The following is a 23,589-nucleotide window of genomic DNA, read 5'->3' as shown; positions in this document are numbered from 1 at the left end:
TGGCTGAATTGCTGTGATGTACAGGTCTAAGAACCAATGGGATTACGTCTTGGAGGAAGGGTTAGCCAATGGAGAGGCGGGAGGCGGAGCTAGAAGAGGAGCGGGTTTTAAGGTGAGTTGAGTTGGTAACGGAGACCGGGAGAGTTCGCGGAGGAGGGAGAGGTGGGAAAATCAGATTTACCAAGAGGTTTCTCCAAATTCAGCACAAAATGCCTCCTGTACTGACTGCTGCAGTCTGAGGATCGTTCCACCTACATTACCACCGCTTAGTGCAGCCCTCTGGCTGTTATAACCTGCTGCACAGGTGATACCGGCAAAGGGGAAGCTGTTACGGGCTTACAATGTGCACAGTAAGGTGCAGACTAAACACTGAAGGTCTCCATGGAAACTCCAAGCCATCAAATCTACTGACCTAAAAGTACAAGAAAAGTCGCCTCCAATCTGCCCCAAACTATAGAAATAAGCACAGAACGTCTGAGAATCTGCTCTGTGAAGAGGTAAAACAAGACTGGGGACTGCAGGAGGAAGAGTGAGGCGTCTATTGAAAATAGCACCTTGCCTACAGTGAAGCATGGTGGGGGCTCAGTGATATCTACAGTGAAGCATGGTGGGGGTTCAGTGATGTCTCTAGTGGGGAAAATAAGTATTTGATACACTGACGATTTTGCACGTTTTCCCCCCTACAAAGAATGGAGAGGTCTGTAATTTTTATCGTAGGTCACTTCACCTGTGAGAGACAGAATCTGAAAATAACATCCAGAAAATCACATTGTATGATTTTTACATAATTAATTTGCATGTTATTGCATGGAATAAATATTTGATACAATAGAAAAACAGAACTTAATATTTGGTCCAGAAACCTTTGTTTGCAATTGCAGAGATCAGACGTTTCCTGTAGTTCTTGACCAGGTTTGCACACACTGCAGCAGGGATTTTGGCCCACTCCTCCATACAGATCTTCTCCAGATCTTTTAGGTTTTGAGGCTGTCGATGGGCAACATTAAGTTTCAGCTCCCTCCAAAGATTTTCTATTGAGTTCGGGTCTGAAGACTGGCTAGGCCTCTCCAGGACCTTGAAATGCTTCTTACAGAGCCACTCCTTAGTTGCCTCCTGTGTATTTTGGGTCATTGTTATGCTGGAAGACCCAGCCACAATCCATCTTCAATGATCTTATTGAGGGAAGGAGGTTGTTGGTCAAAATCTCATTATACATGACCCCATCCATCCTCCCTTCAATACGGTGCAGTCATCCTGTCCCCTTTGCAGAAAAGCACACCCAAAGTATGATGTTTCTCCCACCATGTTTAATGGTTGGGATGGTGTTCTTGGGGTTGTACTTATCCTTCTTCCTCCAAACACAGCGAGTGGAGTGGATACCAAGAAGTTCTATTTTGGTCTCATCTGACCACATGACCTTCTCCTATGTCTCCTCTGGATCATCCAGATGGTCATTGGCGAACATCAAACGGGCATGGACATGTGCTGGCGTGAGCAGGGGGACCTTGTGTGCCCTGCAGGATTTTAATCCATGACGGTGTAGTGTGTTACTAATGGTAATGTTTGAGACTGTGGCCCCAGCTCTCTTCAGGTGATTGACCAGATTCTCCCATGTAGTTCTGGGCTGATTCCTGACCTTTCTCAGAATCCTCCTTACCCCACGAGGTGAGATCTTGCATGGAGCCCCAGACCGAGGAAGACTGACCGTCATCTTGTGTTTCTTCCATTTTCTAATAATTGTGCCAACAGTTGTTGCCTTCTCACCAAGCTGCTGCCTATTGTCCTGTAGCCCATCCCAGCCTTGGGCAGGTCTACAATTTTGTCCCTTAGACAGCTCTTTGGTCTTGGCCATGGTGGAGAGGTTGGCGTGTGATTGATGTGGACAGGTGTCTTTTATACTGGTAACGAGTTCAAACAGGTGTAATTAATACAGGTAATGAGTGCAGAGTAGGAGGGCTTCTTAAAGAAAAACTAACAGGTCTGTGAGAGGCAGAATTCTTACTGGGTGGTCGGTGATTAAATACTTAATTAAATTGCATTTTATTGCATGAAATATGTAAAAATCATGCAATGTGATTTTCTGAATTTTATTTTTAGATTCTGTCTCTCACAGGTGAAGTGACCTACGATAAAAATTACAGACCTCTCCATTCTTTGTAGGTGGGAAAGCTTGCAAAATTGGCAGTGTATCAAATACTTATTTCCCCACTGTATACAGTAAAGCATAGCAGGCGCTCGGTGATATATATAGTGAAGCATAGCGGAGGCTCGGTAATATATACTGTGAAGCATGGTGGAGGCTCGGTAATATATACAGTGAAGCATTGCGGAGGCTAGGTGATATATACTGCGAAGCACAGCGGCTAGGTGATATATACAGTGAAGCATGGCGGAGGCTCGGTGATGTATACAGTGAAGCGTTGCGGGGGATCGGTGATCTATACAGTGAAGCATGGCGGGAGTTCGGTGATATATACATTGAAGCACGGCGGAGGCTCGATGATATATACAGTGAAGCATTGTGGGGGCTCGGTGATATATACAGTGAAGCATGGTTGGGGCACAGTGATATATACAGTGAAGCATGGCTGAGGCTTGGTGATATATACAGTGAAGCATGGCTGAGGCTGTGTGATATATACAGTCAAGCACGGCAGAGGCTGTGTGATATATACAGGTGAAGCACGGCGGAGGCTCTGTGATATATACAGGTGAAGCACGGCGGAGGCTCTGTGATGTATACAGGGAAGCATGGTAGGGGCTCAGTGATATATACAGTGAAGCATGGCGGAGGCTTGGTGATATATACAGTGAAGCACGGTGGGGGCTCGGTGATATATATAGTGAAGCATGGCGGAGGCTCGGTGACATATATAGTGAAGCATGGCGGAGGCTCGGTGATGTATACTGCGAAGCACTGCGGAGGCTCAGTGATATATACAGTGAAGCATAGTGTGGGGCTCAGTGATATATACAGTGAAGCATGGCAGGGGTTCGGCGATACTCCACGGCTTTGCTTTTTTGGTCACTGGATACCTGAATGTGAATATGGATTAGAGAATCAGGAATCCTAGAAGAACGTCCGGCCTTGTGTGAGGAGCTGACGCTCGGCCGTCATTGAACCTTCCACCAGAACAATGATCCCAGCACCTCACAGTCGACCGAGGTTTGGTGTCAGAAGTCGGCCTGGAAGACTCTGGAGTGGGCGCCTAATTTGGACCTGAAAGAAAATTTGTGTTGAGATGTGAAGAAGACAATAGACCTAAAAATATTAGTGACCTGGAGGCCATCCCCATGAGATCTGGGCTCAGATTCTCAGAGCTGCCACAAGCCGGTGTCTGGTGATACATCACGTGCAGCAGGTTATAACAGCCAGATGGACCTACTAAATACTAAAGCCACTGGTCCTGAAGGGGGAATAGTCAGTAGAAGAGGCATGTTGTGGTGAATTTGGAGAAACCTCTTGTTATAGTCGTCGTGCTCCGATATTTCCATTGTTCTTGTCTTGTTGCTTTATAGAAACTTTGTCCATTTCATTAATAATCCGGGTTTCCTGTAGGGGGCAGTAATCTCATCTGTCTCTATACATGTCAGTTTTGCTGTTTCTGCTGTAGTTTATACTCTGCGATTACTCTCTGGTGTCACCCAGGTGTCTCCTGCAGAATCAGACGCCCCCGGGACGAGCGCTGCCGGCCGCCATGTCGCTGGCCAAGGTGAAGGTGGAGAAGACAGGTGAGGACTCGGCTCCTGTTAGGGCTACTCCTCACCAATACACATCCCATCCCGGCCGTGACGACTGACACATTGTGACGAGTCTGCAGCTGTGTGACAAGACTTATTTTTGTACCGTTTCCAATAACGCCTTGATACGTCAGTTAAGAGCGGGACGTGGCCTGGTGCTGAGCTGGTTAATTTCTTAAAGGGGATGTCCACCCGTGTCAGGCTTGTTCCTGGGGCCGATCCCATCCATAATTGTGACGTGTTTTCCTCCTCCCCCGTCAGATCTGGAGGCGGCGAGCGCCCGCAGTCGTCTCGATGCCGTCTTAAAGGGGCTCCTGGACAGGAGTGAGGTGGACAGGTAAGGAGCAGGTTTCACTATAGGATTATATTAAAGGGATTTACCACATTTCTCACATTTGGATACTCCATAAATGTGATAATTCGCTTCTTGGGGGTCTTCATCTGTTGGGGGTGCAGGGTACAACTAATGATGACCGCACCTCTGTATGTGCATGTCATCATTATCTGCCAGGATTGGAAAAACATGGCTACTGCTCTCCAAAAACAGTGCCCTCCCTGTCTGCAGGCCGCGTGCAGTACTGCAGCTCAGCCCCATTCGCTTCCATAGAGCCGAGCTTCATTGTTATGTGAACTTCTGATCTTCCCTTTTGTGATTTTCAGGGAACAGACGGAAGACGAAAGCGGAAAGTCATCTGCGGACCCCCAGTGCAAGTAAGCGCCGTCCTCACCGGACGCCCTGATAATTACTGGGCGCCGTCTGCGCACGGCAGCGTCACTCATCACTCTGTGTTGTAAATCGAGCATCAAAAAGTCACACATTTTTGATTATTGTTGGCTGTTAACTTTAATTTTTTTTTCCACTGGGAATAAATCGAGTCAATGTCTTTTAACCCCTTCACGCCGCCGCCATTTTTATTTTTTTTATCCCCTTCTTCCCAGAGCCATAACTTTTTTATTTTTCCGGTCAATATGGCCATGTGAGGGCTTGTTTTTTGCAGGACGAGTTGTACTTTTGAACTACACCATTGATTTTACCATATAGTCTACTGGAAATCTCGGAAAATTGAATTTCGGATCCATCCACCGCTGTTAAAGCCACATGACAGCTGATCAGATCCTGATCTGGGTTCCCCCTTTTGGATAATCATGAGCTGCAATGACCTCAGCAACTAAACCTGGTGTCAGATTCCCTTTAAGGGGTTAATAAAATGAAGCCCTGTGACGCCCCTCCTCCGCTGCGGACACTTCTGCTTTTCTCCAGCCTCAAAATGTGAAAGTCCAAGGCAAAATAGTCCGCGAGTCAGCAGAACCCGGCAGCGCTTCCTCTTTGCGTTTTACACACAGATTTGTCTTCTGATCCGGTTCCTCTTTTTCTTGTTTATTCCAGAGACTCTTCTCCATCTGCTGCCGGAAAGAGGTAATTCTCCTGACTTGATTATACAGAGTCTGGGGCGCTGTCACTGTGACTGGCATCCTGCTGGAAAGGACATTAGAGCTGAGTATGGTCGGCCAATCAGCATCATAGGCAGTGTTCTCCACAGTGCTGATTGGAGGAGAGGAGCTGATGGGTGTTTGTGTCCTTTTCAGAAGAACCCTAGACAGGGCAGATTTTATATATCTAATTGTTTTATTGTTTTTAATCATTATATATTTATATACTTTTTAATTCATTAATAAATATATAAGACATATGTAATTTTTTGTAAATATATATATACAGTACAGACCAAAAGTTTGGACGCACCTTCTCATTTAAAGATTTTTCTGTATTTTCATGACTATGAAAATTGTACATTCACACTGAAGGCATCAAAACTATGAATTAACACATGTGGAATTATATACTTAACAAAAAAGTGTGAAACAACTGAAAATATGTCTTATATTCTAGGTTCTTCAAAGTAGCCACCTTTTGCTTTGATGACTGCTTTGCACACTCTTGGCATTCTCTTGATGAGCTTCAAGAGGTAGTCACCAGAAATGGTTTTCACTTCACAGGTGTGCCCTGTCAGGTTTAATAAGTGGGATTTCTTGCCTTATAAATGGGGTTGGGACCATCAGTTGTGTTGTGCAGAAGTCTGATGGATACACAGCTGATAGTCCTACTGAATAGACTGTTAGAATTTGTATTATGGCAGGAAAAAAGCAGCTAAGTAAAGAAAAACGAGTGGCCATCATTACTTTAAGGATTGAAGGTCAGTCAGTGCAAAAAATTGGGCAAACTTTGAAAGTGTCCCCAAGTGCAGTTGCAAAAATCTTCCAGTGCTACAAAGAAACTGGCTCACATGAGGACCGCCCCAGGAAAGGAAGACCAAGAGTCACCTCTGCTTCTGAGGATAAGTTTATCTGAGTCACCAGCCTCAGAAATCGCAGGTTAACAGCAGCTCAGATTAGAGACCAGGTCAATGCCACACAGAGTTCTAGCAGCAGACACATCTCTACAACAACTGTTAAGAGGAGACTTTGTGCAGCAGGCCTCCATGGTAAAATAGCTGCTAGGAAACCACTGCTAAGGACAGGCAACAAGCAGAAGAGACTTGTTTGGGCTAAAGAACACAAGGAATGGACATTAGACCAGTGGAAATCTGTGCTTTGGTCTGATGAGTCCAAATTTGAGATCTTTGGTTCCAACCACCGTGTCTTTGTGCGACGCAGAAAAGGTGAACGGATGGACTCTACATGCCTGGTTCCCACCGTGAAGCATGGAGGAGGAGGTGTGATGGTGTGGGGGTGCTTTGCTGGTGACACTGTTGGGGATTTATTCAAAATTGAAGGCATACTGAACCAGCATGGCTACCATAGCATCTTGCAGCGGCATGCTATTCCATCCGGTTTGCGTTTAGTTGGACCATCATTTATTTTTCAACAGGACAATGACCCCAAACACACCTCCAGGCTGTGTAAGGGCTATTTGACCAAGAACGAGAGTGATGGGGTGCTACGCCAGAAGACCTGGCCTCCACAGTCACCAGACCTGAACCCAATCGAGATGGTTTGGGGTGAGCTGGACCGCAGAGTGAAGGCAAACGGGCCAACAAGTGCTAAGCATCTCTGGCAACTCCTTCAAGATTGTTGGAAGACCATTTCCGGTGACTACCTCTTGAAGCTCATCAAGAGAATGCCAAGAGTGTGCAAAGCAGTCATCAAAGCAAAAGGTGGCTACTTTGAAGAACCTAGAATATAAGACATATTTTCAGTTGTTTCACACTTTTTTGTTAAGTATATAATTCCACATGTGTTAATTCATAGTTTTGATGCCTTCAGTGTAATGTACAATGTTCATAGTCATGAAAATACAGAAAAATCTTTAAATGAGAAGGTGTGTCCAAACTTTTGGTCTGTACTGTATGTATATATATAGTGTGTGTGGAAAGTATTCAGACCCCTTTAAATTTTTCACTCTTTGTTTCATTGCAGCCATTTGGTAAATTGTAAAAAGTCCACTCTGTACCCCATCTTGACTGAAAAAAAAACTGATTTTTGCAAATTTATTAAGAAAAACTGAATTATCACATGGTCATAAGTATTCGGACCCTTTGCTCAGTATTGAGTAGAAGCACCCTTTTGAGCTAGTACAGCCATGAGTCTTCTTGGGAATGATGCAACAAGTTTTTCACACCTGGATTTGGGGATCCTCTGCCATTCTTCCTTGCAGATCCTCTCCAGTTCCATCAGGTTGGATGGTGAACGTTGGTGGACAGCCATTTTCAGGTCTCTCCAGAGATGCTCAATTGGGTTTAGGTCAGGGGTCTGGCTGGGCCAGTCAAGAATGGTCACAGAGTTGTTCTGAAGCCACTCCTTTGTTATTTTAGCTGTATGCTTCGGGTCATTGTCTTGCAGGAAGGTGAACCTTCGGCCAAGTCTGAGGTCCAGAGCACTCTGGAAGAGGTTTTCATCCAGGATATCTCTGTACTTGGCCGCATTCATGTTTCCTTCAATTGCAACCAGTCATCCTGTCCCTGCAGTTGAAAAACACCCCCATAGCATGATGCTGCCACCACCATGTTTCACTGTTGGGATTGTATTGGGCAGGTGAAGAGCAGTGCCTGGTTTTCTCCACACATACCGCTTAGAATTATCACCTAAAAGTTCTATCTTCTTCTCATCAGACCAGAGAATCTTATTTCTCATAGTCTGGGAGTCCTTTATGTGTTTTTGAGCAAACTCTATGTGGGCTTTCATATGTCTTGCACTGAGGAGAGGCTTCCGTCGGGCCACTCTGCCATAAAGGCCCGACTGGTGGAGAGCTGCAGTGATAGTTGACTTTGTGGAACTTTCTCCCATCTCCCTACTGCATCTCTGGAGCTCAGCCACAGTGATCTTAGGGTTCTTCTTTACCTCTCACCAAGGCTCTTCTCCCACGATTGCTCAGTTGGGCTGGACGGCCAGGTCTAGGAAAACTTCTGGTGGTCCCAAACATCTTCCATTTAAAGATTATGGAGGCCACTGTGCTCTTAGGAACCTTGAGTAATGCAGAAATTCTTTTGTAACCTTGGCCAGATCTGTGCCTTGCCACAATTCTGTCTCTGAGCTCCTTGGGCAGTTCCTTTGAGCTCATGATTCTCATTTGGTCTGACATGCACTGTGAGCTGTGAGGTCTTATATAGACAGGTGTGTGCCTTTCCAAATCAAGTCCTATCAGTTTAATTAAAACACAGCTGGACTTCAATGAAGGAGTAGAATCATCTCAAGGAGGATCACAAGGAAATGGACAGCATGTGACTTAAATATGAGTGTCTGAGCAAAGGGTCTGAAGACTTATGACCATGTGATATTTCAGTTTTTCTTTTTTAATAAATTTGCAAACATTTCTACATTTCTGTTTTTTTTCAGTGAAGATGGGGTACAGTGTGTACTTTAATGAGAAAAAAATGAACTTTTTAGAATTTACCAAATGGCTGCAATGAAACAAAGAGTGAAAAATTTAAAGGGGTCTGAATACTTTACATATTCACTGTATGTTAATAAAAAAATCTAATAATAATTAATTAAAAAAAAAAATTATTTATATATATATATATATATATATATATATATATATATATATACTGCTCAAATAAATAAAGGGAACATTGAAATAACACATCCTAGATCTGAATGAATGAAATCTTCTCATTGAATCCTTTGTTCTGTACAAAGCTGATTGTGCTGACAACAAAATCACACAAAAGTCATCAATGGAAATCACATTTATTAACCAATGGAGGCCTGGATTTGGAGTCACCCCCAAAATTAAAGTGGAAAAACACACTACAGGCTGATCCAACTTTGATGTAATGTCCTTAAAACAAGTCAAAATGAGGCTCAGTATTGTGTGTGGCCTCCACGTGCCTGTATGACCTCCCTACAATGTCTGGGCATGCTCCTGATGAGGCTGAGTATTGTGTGTGGCCTCCACGTGCCTGTATGACCTCCCTACACGCCTGGGCATGCTCCTGATGAGGCTGAGTATTGTGTGTGGCCTCCACGTGCCTGTATGACCTCCCTACAACGCCTGGGCATGCTCCTGATGAGGCTGAGTATTGTGTGTGGCCTCCACGTGCCTGTATGACCTCCCTAAAACGCCTAGGCATGCTCCTGATGAGGCTGAGTATTGTGTGTGGCCTCCATGTACCTGTATGACCTCCCTACAACGCCTGGGCATGCTCCTAATGAGGCTGAGTATTGTGTGTGGCCTCCACGTGCCTGTATGACCTCCCTACAACGCCTGGGCATGCTCCTGATGAGGCTCAGTATTGTGTGTGGCCGCCACGTGCCTGTATGACCTCCCTACAACGCCTGGGCATGCTCCTGATGAGGCTGAGTATTGTGTGTGGCCTCCACGTGCCTGTATGACCTCCCTACAATGCCTGGGCATGCTCCTGATGAGGCTGAGTATTGTGTGTGGCCTCCACGTGTCTGTATGACCTCCCTACAACGCCTGGGCAAGCTCCTGATGAGGCTCAGTATTGTGTGTGGCCTCCACGTGTCTGTATGACCTCCCTACAACGCCTGGGCATGCTCCTGATGAGGCTGAGTATTGTGTGTGGCCTCCACGTGCCTGTATGACCTCCCTGCAACGCCTGGGCATGCTCCTGATGAGGCTGAGTATTGTGTGTGGCCTCCACGTGCCTGTACGACCTCCCTACAACGCCTGGGCATGCTCCTGATGAGGCTCAGTATTGTATGTGGCCTCCACATGCCTGTATGACCTCCCTACAACGCCTGGGCATGCTCCTGATGAGGCTGAGTATTGTGTGTGGCCTCCACGTGCCTGTATGACCTCCCTACAATGCCTGGGCATGGTCCTGATGAGGCTGAGTATTGTGTGTGAGGCCTCCACGTGCCTGTATGACCTCTCTACAATGCCTGGGCATGCTCCTGATGAGGCTGAGTATTGTGTGTGGCCTCCATGTGCCTGTATGACCTCCCTACAACGCCTGGGCATGCTCCTGATGAGGCTCAGTATTGTGTGTGGCCTCCATGTGCCTGTATGACCTCCCTACAACGCCTGGGCATGCTCCTGATGAGGCTGAGTATTGTGTGTGGCCTCTATGTGCCTGTATGACCTCCCTACAACGCCTGGGCATGCTCCTGATGAGGCTCAGTATTGTGTGTGGCCTCCACGTGCCTGTATGACCTCCCTACAACGCCTGGGCATGCTCCTGATGAGGCTCAGTATTGTGTGTGGCCTCCACGTGCCTGTATGACCTCCCTACAACGCCTGGGCATGCTCCTGATGAGGCTGAGTATTGTGTGTGGCCTCCACGTGCCTGTATGACCTCCCTACAATGCCTGGGCATGCTCCTGATGAGGCTGAATATTGTGTGTGGCCTCCACGTGCCTGTATGACCTCCCTACAACGCCTGGGCATGCTCCTGATGAGGCTGAGTATTGTGTGTGGCCTCCACGTGCCTGTATGACCTCCCTACAACGCCTGGGCATGCTCCTGATGAGGCTCAGTATTGTGTGTGGCCTCCACATGCCTGTATGACCTCCCTACAACGCCTGGGCATGCTCCTGATGAGGCTGAGTATTGTGTGTGGCCTTCACGTGCCTGTATGACCTCCCTACAACGCCTGGGCATGCTCCTGATGAGGCTCAGTATTGTGTGTGGCCTCCACGTACCTGTATGACCTCCCTACAATGCCTGGGCATGCTCCTGATGAGGCTGAGTATTGTGTGTGGCCTCCACGTGCCTCTATGACCTCCCTACAACGCCTGGGCATGCTCCTGATGAGGCTGAGTATTGTGTGTGGCCTCCACGTGCCTGTATGACCTCCCTACAACGCCTGGGCATGCTCCTGATGAGGCTGAGTATTGTGTGTGGCCTCCACGTGTCTGTATGACCTCCCTACAACGCCTGGGCATGCTCCTGATGAGGCTCAGTATTGTGTGTGGCCTCCACGTGCCTGTATAACCTCCCTACAACGCCTGGGCATGCTCCTCATGAGGTTGCGGATGGTCTCCTGTGGGATCTCCTCCCAGACCTGGACTAAAGCATCTGCCAACTCCTGGACAGTCTGTGGTGCAACGTGACGTTGGTGGATGGAGCGAGACATGATGTCCCAGATCTGCTCAATCAGATTCGGGTCTGGGGAACAGGCGGGCCAGTCCATAGCTTCAATGCCTTCATCTTGCAGGAACTGCTGACACACTCCAGCCACATGAGGTCTGGCATTGTCCTGCATTAGGAGGAACCCAGGGCCAACTGCACCAGCACGGTGTTGGGCTGTGAGCACAACCCCCATCTGTGGACGTCAGGCCCTCATACCACCCTCATGGAGTCGGTTTCTAACCGTTTGTGCAGACACATGCACATTTGTGGCCTGCTGGAGGTCATTTTGCAGGGCTCTGGCAGTGCTCCTCCTGTTCCTCCTTGCACAAAGGCGGAGGTAGCGGTCCTGCTGCTGGGTTGTTGCCCTCCTATGGTCCCCTCCACGTCTCCTGGTGTACTGGCCTGTGTCCTGGCAGCGCCTCCAGCCTATGGACACTACGCTGACAGACACAGCAAACCTTCTTGCCACAGCTCGCATTGATGTGCCATCCTGGAGGATATCCCACAGGAGACCATCCGCTACCTCATCAGGAGCATGCCCAGGCGTTGTAGGGAGGTCATACAGGCATTTGGAGGCCACACACAATACTCAGCCTCATCAGGAGCATGCCCATGCGTTGTAGGGCGGTCATACAGGCACGTGGAGGCCACACACAATACTCAGCCTCATCAGGAGCATGCCCATGCGTTGTAGGGCGGTCATACAGGCACGTGGAGGCCACACACAATACTCAGCCTCATCAGGAGCATGCCCAGGCGTTGTAGGGAGGTCATACAGGCACATGGAGGCCACACACAATACTCAGCCTCATCAGGAGCATGCCCATGCGTTGTAGGGCGGTCATACAGGCACGTGGAGGCCACACAATGCTCAGCCTCATCAGGAGCATGCCCAGGCGTTGTAGGGAGGTCATACAGGCACATGGAGGCCACACACAATACTCAGCCTCATCAGGAGCATGCCCAGGCGTTGTAGGGGGGTCATACAGGCATGTGGAGGCCACACACAATACTGAGCCTCATCAGGAGCATGCCCAGGCGTTGTAGGGAGGTCATACAGGCACGTGGAGGCCACACAATACTCAGCCTCATCAGGAGCATGCCCAGGCGTTGTAGGGAGGTCATACAGGCACATGGAGGCCACACACAATACTCAGCCTCATCAGGAGCATGCCCAGGCTTTGTAGGGAGGTCATACAGGCACGTGGAGGCCACACACAATACTGAGCCTCATCAGGAGCATGCCCAGGCGTTGTAGGGAGGTCATACAGGCACGTGGAGGCCACACACAATACTCAGCCTCATCAGGAGCATGCCCAGGCGTTGTAGGGTGGTCATACAGGCACGTGGAGGCCACACACAATACTCGGCATTATCAGGAGCATGCCCAGGCATTGTAGGGAGGTCATACAGGCACGTGGAGGCCACACACAATAATCAGCCTCATGAGGAGTATGCCCAGGCGTTGTAGGGTAGTCATACAGGCACGTGGAGGCCACACACAATACTCAGCCTCATGAGGAGTATGCCCAGGCGTTGTAGGGTAGTCATACAGGCACGTGGAGGCCACACACAATACTCAGCCTCATCAGGAGCATGCCCAGGCGTTGTAGGGTGGTCATACAGGCACGTGGAGGCCACACACAATACTCAGCCTCATGAGGAGCATGCCCAGGCGTTGTAGGGTGGTCATACAGGCACGTGGAGGCCACACACAATACTCAGCCTCATCAGGAGCATGCCCAGGCGTTGTAGGGAGGTCATACAGGCACGTGGAGGCCACACACAATACTGAGCCTCATCAGGAGCATGCCCAGGCGTTGTAGGGAGGTCATACAGGCACGTGGAGGCCACACACAATACTCAGCCTCATCAGGAGCATGCCCAGGCGTTGTAGGGAGGTCATACAGGCACGTGGAGGCCACGCACAATACTCAGCCTCATCAGGAGCATGCCCAGGCGTTGTAGGGAGGTCATACAGGCACGTGGAGGCCACACACAATACTCAGCCTCATCAGGAGCATGCCCAGGCGTTGTAGGGAGGTCATACAGACACGTGGAGGCCACACACAATACTCAGCCTCATCAGGAGCATGCCCAGGCGTTGTAGGGAGGTCATACAGGCACGTGGAGGCCACACACAATACTGAGCCTCATCAGGAGCATGCCCAGGCGTTGTAGGGAGGTCATACAGGCACGTGGAGGCCACACAATGCTCAGCCTCATCAGGAGCATGCCCAGGCGTTGTAGGGAGGTCATACAGGCACATGGAGGCCACACACAATACTCAGCCTCATCAGGAGCATGCCCAGGCGTTGTAGGGGGGTCATACAGGCATGTGGAGGCCACACACAATACTGAGCCTCATCAGGAGCATGCCCAGGCGTTGTAGGGAGGTCATACAGGCACGTGGAGGCCACACAATACTCAGCCTCATCAGGAGCATGCCCAGGCGTTGTAGGGAGGTCATACAGGCACATGGAGGCCACACACAATACTCAGCCTCATCAGGAGCATGCCCAGGCTTTGTAGGGAGGTCATACAGGCACGTGGAGGCCACACACAATACTGAGCCTCATCAGGAGCATGCCCAGGCGTTGTAGGGTGGTCATACAGGCACGTGGAGGCCACACACAATACTCAGCCTCATCAGGAGCATGCCCAGGCGTTGTAGGGTGGTCAAACAGGCACGTGGAGGCCACACACAATACTCGGCATCATCAGGAGCATGCCCAGGCATTGTAGGGAGGTCATACAGGCACGTGGAGGCCACACACAATAATCAGCCTCATGAGGAGTATGCCCAGGCGTTGTAGGGTAGTCATACAGGCACGTGGAGGCCACACACAATACTCAGCCTCATGAGGAGTATGCCCAGGCGTTGTAGGGTAGTCATACAGGCACGTGGAGGCCACACACAATACTCAGCCTCATCAGGAGCATGCCCAGGCGTTGTAGGGTGGTCATACAGGCACGTGGAGGCCACACACAATACTCAGCCTCATGAGGAGCATGCCCAGGCGTTGTAGGGTGGTCATACAGGCACGTGGAGGCCACACACAATACTCAGCCTCATCAGGAGCATGCCCAGGCGTTGTAGGGAGGTCATACAGGCACGTGGAGGCCACACACAATACTGAGCCTCATCAGGAGCATGCCCAGGCATTGTAGGGAGGTCATACAGGCACGTGGAGGCCACACACAATACTCAGCCTCATCAGGAGCATGCCCAGGCGTTGTAGGGAGGTCATACAGGCACGTGGAGGCCACGCACAATACTCAGCCTCATCAGGAGCATGCCCAGGCGTTGTAGGGAGGTCATACAGGCACGTGGAGGCCACACACAATACTCAGCCTCATCAGGAGCATGCCCAGGCGTTGTAGGGAGGTCATACAGACACGTGGAGGCCACACACAATACTCAGCCTCATCAGGAGCATGCCCAGGCGTTGTAGGGAGGTCATACAGGCACGTGGAGGCCACACACAATACTGAGCCTCATCAGGAGCATGCCCAGGCGTTGTAGGGAGGTCATACAGGCACGTGGAGGCCACACACAATACTCAGCCTCATCAGGAGCATGCCCAGGCGTTGTAGGGAGGTCATACAGGCACGTGGAGGCCACACACAATACTCAGCCTCATCAGGAGCATGCCCAGGCGTTGTAGGGCGGTCATACAGGCACGTGGAGGCCACACACACAATACTGAGCCTCATCAGGAGCATGCCCAGGCGTTGTAGGGCGGTCATACAGGCACGTGGAGGCCACACACACAATACTCAGCCTCATCAGGAGCATGCCCAGGCGTTGTAGGGAGGTCATACAGGCACGTGGAGGCCACACACACAATACTCAGCCTCATCAGGAGCATGCCCAGGCGTTGTAGGGAGGTCATACAGGCATGTGGAGGCCACACACAATACTCAGCCTCATCAGGAGCATGCCCAGGTGTTGTAGGGAGGTCATACAGGCACGTGGAGGCCACACACAATACTCAGCCTCATCAGGAGCATGCCCAGGCGTTGTAGGGAGGTCATACAGGCACGTGGAGGCCACACACAATACTGAGCCTCATCAGGAGCATGCCCAGGCGTTGTAGGGTGGTCATACAGGCACTTGGAGGCCACACACAATACTCAGCCTCATCAGGAGCATGCCCAGGCGTTGTAGGGTGGTCATACAGGCACGTGGAGGCCACACACAATACTCAGCCTCATCAGGAGCATGCCCAGGCGTTGTAGGGAGGTCATACTGGCAAGTGGAGGCCACACACAATACTGAGCCTCATCAGGAGCATGCCCAGGCGTTGTAGGGAGGTCATACAGGCACGTGGAGGCCACACACAATACTGAGCCTCATCAGGAGCATGCCCAGGCGTTGTAGGGTGGTCATACAGGCACGTGGAGGCCACACACAATACTCGGCCTCATCAGGAGCATGCCCAGGCGTTGTAGGGTGGTCATACAGGCACGTGGAGGCCACACACAATACTCAGCCTCATGAGGAGCATGCCCAGGCGTTGTAGGGTGGTCATACAGGCACGTGGAGGCCACACACAATACTCAGCCTCATCAGGAGCATGCCCAGGCGTTGTAGGGTGGTCATACAGGCACGTGGAGGCCACACACAATACTGAGCCTCATCAGGAGCATGCCCAGGCGTTGTAGGGAGGTCATACAGGCACATGGAGGCCACACACAATACTCAGCCTCATCAGGAGCATGCCCAGGCGTTGTAGGGCGGTCATACAGGCACGTGGAGGCCACACACACAATACTGAGCCTCATCAGGAGCATGCCCAGGCGTTGTAGGGCGGTCATACAGGCACGTGGAGGCCACACACAATACTCAGCCTCATCAGGAGCATGCCCAGGCGTTGTATGGAGGTCATACAGGCACGTGGAGGCCACACACACAATACTCAGCCTCATCAGGAGCATGCCCAGGCGTTGTAGGGAGGTCATACAGGCACGTGGAGGCCACACACAATACTGAGCCTCATCAGGAGCATGCCCAGGCGTTGTAGGGCGGTCATAGAGGCACGTGGAGGCCACAGACACAATACTGAGCCTCATCAGGAGCATGCCCAGGCTTTGTAGGGCGGTCATACAGGCACGTGGAGGCCACACACAATACTCAGCCTCATCAGGAGCATGCCCAGGCATTGTATGGAGGTCATACAGGCACGTGGAGGCCACACACACAATACTCAGCCTCATCAGGAGCATGCCCAGGCGTTGTAGGGAGGTCATACAGGCACGTGGAGGCCACACACAATACTCAGCCTCATCAGCAGCATGCCCAGGCGTTGTAGGGAGGTCATACAGGCACGTGGAGGCCACACACAATACTCAGCCTCATCAGGAGCATGCCCAGGCGTTGTAGGGAGGTCAAACAGGTACGTGGAGGCCACACACAATACTCAGCCTCATCAGGAGCATGCCCAGGCGTTGTAGTGAGGTTATACAGGCACGTGGAGGCCACACACAATACTGAGCCTCATCAGGAGCATGCCCAGGCGTTGTAGGGAGGTCATACAGGCACGTGGAGGCCACACACAATACTCAGCCTCATCAGGAGCATGCCCAGGCGTTGCAGGGAGGTCATACAGGCACGTGGAGGCCACACACAATACTGAGCCTCATCAGGAGCATGCCCAGGCGTTGTAGGGAGGTCATACAGGCACGTGGAGGCCACACACAATACTCAGCCTCATCAGGAGCATGCCCAGGCATTGTAGGGAGGTCATACAGGCACGTGGAGGCCACACACAATACTCAGCCTCATCAGGAGCATGTCCAGGCATTGTAGGGAGGTCATACAGGCACGTGGAGGCCACACACAATACTGAGCCTCATCAGGAGCATGCCCAGGCATTGTAGGAAGGTCATACAGGCACGTGGAGGCCACACACAATACTGAGCCTCATCAGGAGCATGCCCAGGCATTGTAGGGAGGTCATACAGGCACGTGGAGGCCACACACAATACTGAGCCTCATCAGGAGCATGCCCAGGCGTTGTAGGGAGGTCATACAGGCACGTGGAGGCCACACACAATACTGAGCCTCATCAGGAGCATGCCCAGGCATTGTAGGGAGGTCATACAGGCACGTGGAGGCCACACACAATACTCAGCCTCATCAGGAGCATGCCCAGGCATTGTAGGGAGGTCATACAGGCACGTGGAGCCCACACACAATACTGAGCCTCATCAGGAGCATGCCCAGGCATTGTAGGGAGGTCATACAGGCACGTGGAGGCCACACACAATACTCAGCCTCATCAGGAGCATGCCCAGGCGTTGTAGGGAGGTCATACAGGCACGTGGAGGCCACATACAATACTGAGCCTCATCAGGAGCATGCCCAGGCATTGTAGGGAGGTCATACAGGCACGTGGAGGCCACACACAATACTGAGCCTCATCAGGAGCATGCCCAGGCGTTGTAGGGAGGTCATACAGGCACGTGGAGGCCACACACAATACTCAGCCTCATCAGGAGCATGCCCAGGCGTTGTAGGGAGGTCATACAGGCACGTGGAGGCCACACACAATACTCAGCCTCATCAGCAGCATGCCCAGGCGTTGTAGGGAGGTTATACAGGCACGTGGAGGCCACACACAATACTCAGCCTCATCAGGAGCATGCCCAGGCGTTGTAGGGAGGTCAAACAGGTACGTGGAGGCCACACACAATACTCAGCCTCATCAGGAGCATGCCCAGGCGTTGTAGGGAGGTCATACAGGCACGTGGAGGCCACACACAATACTGAGCCTCATCAGGAGCATGCCCAGGCATTGTAGGGAGGTCATACAGGCACGTGGAGGCCACACACAATACTCAGCCTCATCAGGAGCATGCCCAGGCATTGTAGGGAGGTCATACAGGCACATGGAGGCCACACACAATACTCAACCTCATCAGCAGCATGCCCAGGCGTTGCAGGGAGGTCATACAGGCACGTGGAGGCCACACACAATACTGAGCCTCATCAGGAGCATGCCCAGGCGTTGTAGGGAGATCATACAGGCACGTGGAGGCCACATACAATACTGAGCCTCATCAGGAGCATGCCCAGGCGTTGTAGAGAGGTCATACAGGCACGTGGAGGCCACACACAATATTGAGCCTCATCAGGAGCATGCCCAGGCGTTGAAAAGAGGTCATACAGGCACGTGGAGGCCACACACAATACTGAGCCTCATCAGGAGCATGCCCAGGCGTTGTAGGGAGGTCATACAGGCACGTGGAGGCCACACACAATACTGAGCCTCATCAGGAGCATTCCCAGGCGTTGTAGGGAGATCCTACAGGCACGTGGAGGCCACACACAATACTGAGCCTCATCAGGAGCATGCCCAGGCGTTGTAGGTAGATCATACAGGCACGTGGAGGCCACACACAATACTCAGCCTCATCAGGAGCATGCCCAGGCATTGTAGGGAGGTCATACAGGCACATGGAGGCCACACACAATACTCAACCTCATCAGCAGCATGCCCAGGCGTTGCAGGGAGGTCATACAGGCACGTGGAGGCCACACACAATACTGAGCCTCATCAGGAGCATGCCCAGGCGTTGTAGGGAGGTCATACAGGCACGTGGAGGCCACACACAATACTGCGCCTCATCAGGAGCATGCCCAGGCGTTGTAGGGAGGTCATACAGGCACGTGGAGGCCACACACAATACTGAGCCTCATCAGGAGCATGCCCAGGCGTTGTAGGGAGATCATACAGGCACGTGGAGGCCGCACACAATACTGAGCCTCATCAGGAGCATGCCCAGGCGTTGTAGGGAGGTCATACAGGCACGTGGAGGCCACACACAATACTGAGCCTCATCAGGAGCATGCCCAGGCGTTGTAGAGAGGTCATACAGGCACGTGGAGGCCACACACAATATTGAGCCTCATCAGGAGCATGCCCAGGCGTTGTAGGGAGGTCATACAGGCACGTGGAGGCCACACAAAATACTGAGCCTCATCAGGAGCATGCCCAGGCGTTGTAGGGAGGTCATACAGGCACGTGGAGGCCACACACAATATTCAGCCTCATCAGGAGCATGCCCAGGCGTTGTAGGGAGGTCATACAGGCACGTGGAGGCCACACACAATACTCAGCCTCATCAGGAGCATGCCCAGGCGTTGTAGGGCGGTCATACAGGCACGTGGAGGCCACACACAATACTCAGCCTCATCAGGAGCATGCCCAGGCATTGTATGGAGGTCATACAGGCACGTGGAGGCCACACACACAATACTCAGCCTCATCAGGAGCATGCCCAGGCGTTGTAGGGAGGTCATACAGGCATGTGGAGGCCACACACAATACTCAGCCTCATCAGGAGCATGCCCAGGCATTGTAGGGAGGTCATACAGGCACGTGGAGGCCACACACAATACTCAGCCTCATCAGGAGCATGCCCAGGCGTTGTAGGGAGGTCATACAGGCACGTGAAGGCCACACACAATACTCAGCCTCATCAGGAGCATGCCCAGGCGTTGTAGGGAGGTTATACAGGCACGTGGAGGCCACACACAATACTCAGCCTCATGAGGAGCATGCTCAGGCGTTGTAGGGAGGTCATACAGGCACGTGGAGGCCACACACAATACTGAGCCTCATCAGGAGCATGCCCAGGCGTTGTAGGGCGGTCATACAGGCACGTGGAGGCCACACACACAATACTGAGCCTCATCAGGAGCATGCCCAGGCTTTGTAGGGCGGTCATACAGGCACGTGGAGGCCACACACAATACTCAGCCTCATCAGGAGCATGCCCAGGCGTTGTATGGAGGTCATACAGGCACATGGAGGCCACACACAATACTCAGCCTCATCAGGAGCATGCCCAGGCGTTGCAGGGAGGTCATACAGGCACGTGGAGGCCACACACAATACTGAGCCTCATCAGGAGCATGCCCAGGCGTTGTAGGGAGGTCATACAGGCACGTGGAGGCCACACACAATACTTCTCCTCATCAGGAGCATGCCCAGGCGTTGTAGGGAGGTCATACAGGCACGTGGAGGCCACACACAATACTGAGCCTCATCAGGAGCATGCCCAGGCGTTGTAGGGAGATCATACAGGCACGTGGAGGCCACACACAATACTGAGCCTCATCAGGAGCATGCCCAGCCGTTGTAGGGAGATCATACAGGCACGTGGAGGCCACACACAATACTCAGCCTTATCAGGAGCATGCCCAGGCGTTGTAGGGAGGTCATACAGGCACATGGAGGCCACACACAATACTGAGCTTCATCAGGAGCATGCCCAGGCGTTGTAGGGAGGTCATACAGGCACGTGGAGGCCACACACAATACTGAGCCTCATCAGGAGCATGCCCAGGCGTTGTAGGGAGGTCATACAGGCACGTGGAGGCCACACACAAAACTGAGCCTCATCAGGAGCATGCCCAGGCGTTGTAGGGAGGTCATACAGGCACGTGGAGGCCACACGCAATACTGAGCCTCATCAGTAGCATGCCCAGGCGTTGTAGGTAGATCATACAGGCACGTGGAGGCCACACACAATACTCAGCCTCATCAGGAGCATGCCCAGGCGTTGTAGGGAGGTCATACAGGCACGTGGAGGCCACACACAATACTGAGCCTCATCAGGAGCATGCCCAGGCGTTGTAGGGAGGTCATACCGGCACGTGGAGGCCACACACAATACTGAGCCTCATCAGGAGCATGCCCAGGCGTTGTAGGGAGGTCATACAGACACGTGGAGGCCACACACAATACTGAGCCTCATCAGGAGCATGCCCAGGCGTTGTAGGGAGGTCATACAGGCACGTGGAGGCCACACACTATACTCAGCCTCATCAGGAGCATGCCCAGGCATTGTAGGGAGGTCATACAGGCACGTGGAGGCCACACACAATACTGAGCCTCATCAGGAGCATGCCCAGGCGTTGTAGGGAGGTCATACAGGCACGTGGAGGCCACACACAATACTGAGCCTCATCAGGAGCATGCCCAGGCGTTGTAGGGAGATCATACAGGCACGTGGAGGCCACACACAATACTGAGCCTCATCAGGAGCATGCCCAGGCGTTGTAGGTAGATCATACAGGCACGTGGAGGCCACACACAATACTCAGCCTCATCAGGAGCATGCCCAGGCGTTGTAGGGAGGTCATACAGGCACATGGAGGCCACACACAATACTCAGCCTCATCAGGAGCATGCCCAGGTGTTGTAGGGAGGTCATACAGGCACATGGAGGCCACACACAATACTCAGCCTCATCAGGAGCATGCCCAGGCGTTGTAGGGAGGTCATACAGGCACTTGGAGGCCACACACAATACTGAGCCTCATCAGGAGCATGCCCAGGCGTTGCAGGGAGGTCATACAGGCACGTGGAGGCCACACACAATACTGAGCCTCATCAGGAGCATGCCCAGGCGTTGTAGAGAGGTCATACAGGCACGTGGAGGCCACACACAATACTGCGCCTCATCAGGAGCATGCCCATGCGTTGTAGGGAGGTCATACAGGCACGTGGAGGCCACACACAATACTGAGCCTCATCAGGAGCATGCCCAGGCGTTGTAGGGAGATCATACAGGCACGTGGAGGCCACACACAATACTGAGCCTCATCAGGAGCATGCCCAGGCGTTGTAGGGAGATCATACAGGCACGTGGAGGCCACACACAATACTCAGCCTCATCAGGAGCATGCCCAGGCGTTGTAGGGAGGTCATACAGGCACATGGAGGCCACACACAATACTGAGCCTCATCAGGAGCATGCCCAGGCGTTGTAGGGAGGTCATACAGGCACGTGGAGGCCACACACAATACTGAGCCTCATCAGGAGCATGCCCAGGCGTTGTAGGGAGGACATACAGGCACATGGAGGCCACACACAATACTGAGCCTCATCAGGAGCATGCCCAGGCGTTGTAGGGAGGTCATACAGGCACGTGGAGGCCACACACAATACTGAGCCTCATCAGGAGCATGCCCAGGCGTTGTAGGGAGATCATACAGGCACGTGGAGGCCACATACAATACTGAGCCTCATCAGGAGCATGCCCAGGCGTTGTAGAGAGGTCATACAGGCACATGGAGGCCACACACAATATTGAGCCTAATAAGGAGCATGCCCAGGCGTTGTAAAGAGGTCATACAGGCACGTGGAGGCCACACACAATACTGAGCCTCATCAGGAGCATGCCCAGGCGTTGTAGGGAGGTCATACAGGCACGTGGAGGCCACACACAATACTGAGCCTCATCAGGAGCATGCCCAGGCGTTGTAGGGAGATCATACAGGCACGTGGAGGCCACACACAATACTGAGCCTCATCAGGAGCATGCCCAGGCGTTGTAGGGAGGTCATACAGGCACGTGGAGGCCACACACAATACTCAGCCTCATTAGGAGCATGCCCAGGCGTTGTAGGGAGGTCATACAGGCACGTGGAGGCCACACACAATACTCAGCCTCATCAGGAGCATGCCCAGGCGTTGTAGGGAGGTCATACAGGCACATGGAGGCCACACACAATACTCAGCCTCATCAGGAGCATGCCCAGGCGTTGTAGGTAGATCATACAGGCACGTGGAGGCCACACACAATACTCAGCCTCATCAGGAACATGCCCAGGCGTTGTAGGGAGGTCATACAGGCACATGGAGGCCACACACAATACTCAGCCTCATCAGGAGCATGCCCAGGCGTTGTAGGGAGGTCATACAGGCACTTAGAGGCCACACACAATACTGAGCCTCATCAGGAGCATGCCCAGGCGTTGCAGGGAGGTCATACAGGCACGTGGAGGCCACACACAATACTGAGCCTCATCAGGAGCATGCCCAGGCGTTGTAGGGAGGTCATACAGGCACGTGGAGGCCACACACAATACTGCGCCTCATCAGGAGCATGCCCAGGCGTTGTAGGGAGGTCATACAGGCACGTGGAGGCCACACACAATACTGAGCCTCATCAGGAGCATGCCCAGGCGTTGTAGGGAGATCATACAGGCACCTGGAGGCCACACACAATACTGAGCCTCATCAGGAGCATGCCCAGGCGTTGTAGGGAGATCATACAGGCACGTGGAGGCCACACACAATACTCAGCCTCATCAGGAGCATGCCCAGGCGTTGTAGGGAGGTCATACAGGCACATGGAGGCCACACACAATACTGAGCCTCATCAGGAGCATGCCCAGGCGTTGTAGGGAGGTCATACAGGCACGTGGAGGCCACACACAATACTGAGCCTCATCAGGAGCATGCCCAGGCGTTGTAGGGAGGTCATACAGGCACATGGAGGCCACACACAA

At 52.1% G+C, this 23,589-nt stretch overlaps 1 protein-coding gene across 3 annotated transcripts in view; it reads left to right on the top strand.

Annotated features, from left to right (window-relative positions):
- Window positions 1-13: 13 nt before the first annotated feature.
- Window positions 14-23,589, top strand: part of LIN37 (lin-37 DREAM MuvB core complex component) — a 57,327-nt gene continuing 33,751 nt past the window's right edge. The window contains exons 1-5 of one of the 3 annotated variants that reach the window (XM_073655579.1): window positions 14-112; window positions 3,650-3,732; window positions 4,003-4,078; window positions 4,402-4,452; window positions 5,129-5,158. In XM_073655579.1, the coding sequence (XP_073511680.1) occupies window positions 69-112; window positions 3,650-3,732; window positions 4,003-4,078; window positions 4,402-4,452; window positions 5,129-5,158 (284 nt within the window). In that variant the 5' untranslated portion in view covers window positions 14-68. Of the gene's footprint in view, window positions 163-3,649; window positions 3,733-4,002; window positions 4,079-4,401; window positions 4,453-5,128; window positions 5,159-23,589 lie in introns of all 3 variants that reach the window. The other 2 variants (XM_073655581.1, XM_073655580.1) reach the window with 2 other exon arrangements.

This window comes from Phyllobates terribilis, unplaced genomic scaffold (assembly GCF_046119375.1).
Source record: "Phyllobates terribilis strain yellow unplaced genomic scaffold, ASM4611937v1 Scaffold_12__6_contigs__length_324123572, whole genome shotgun sequence".
NCBI lineage: Eukaryota > Metazoa > Chordata > Amphibia > Anura > Dendrobatidae > Phyllobates > Phyllobates terribilis.
This window is presented reverse-complemented; position numbering and strand designations above follow the sequence as displayed.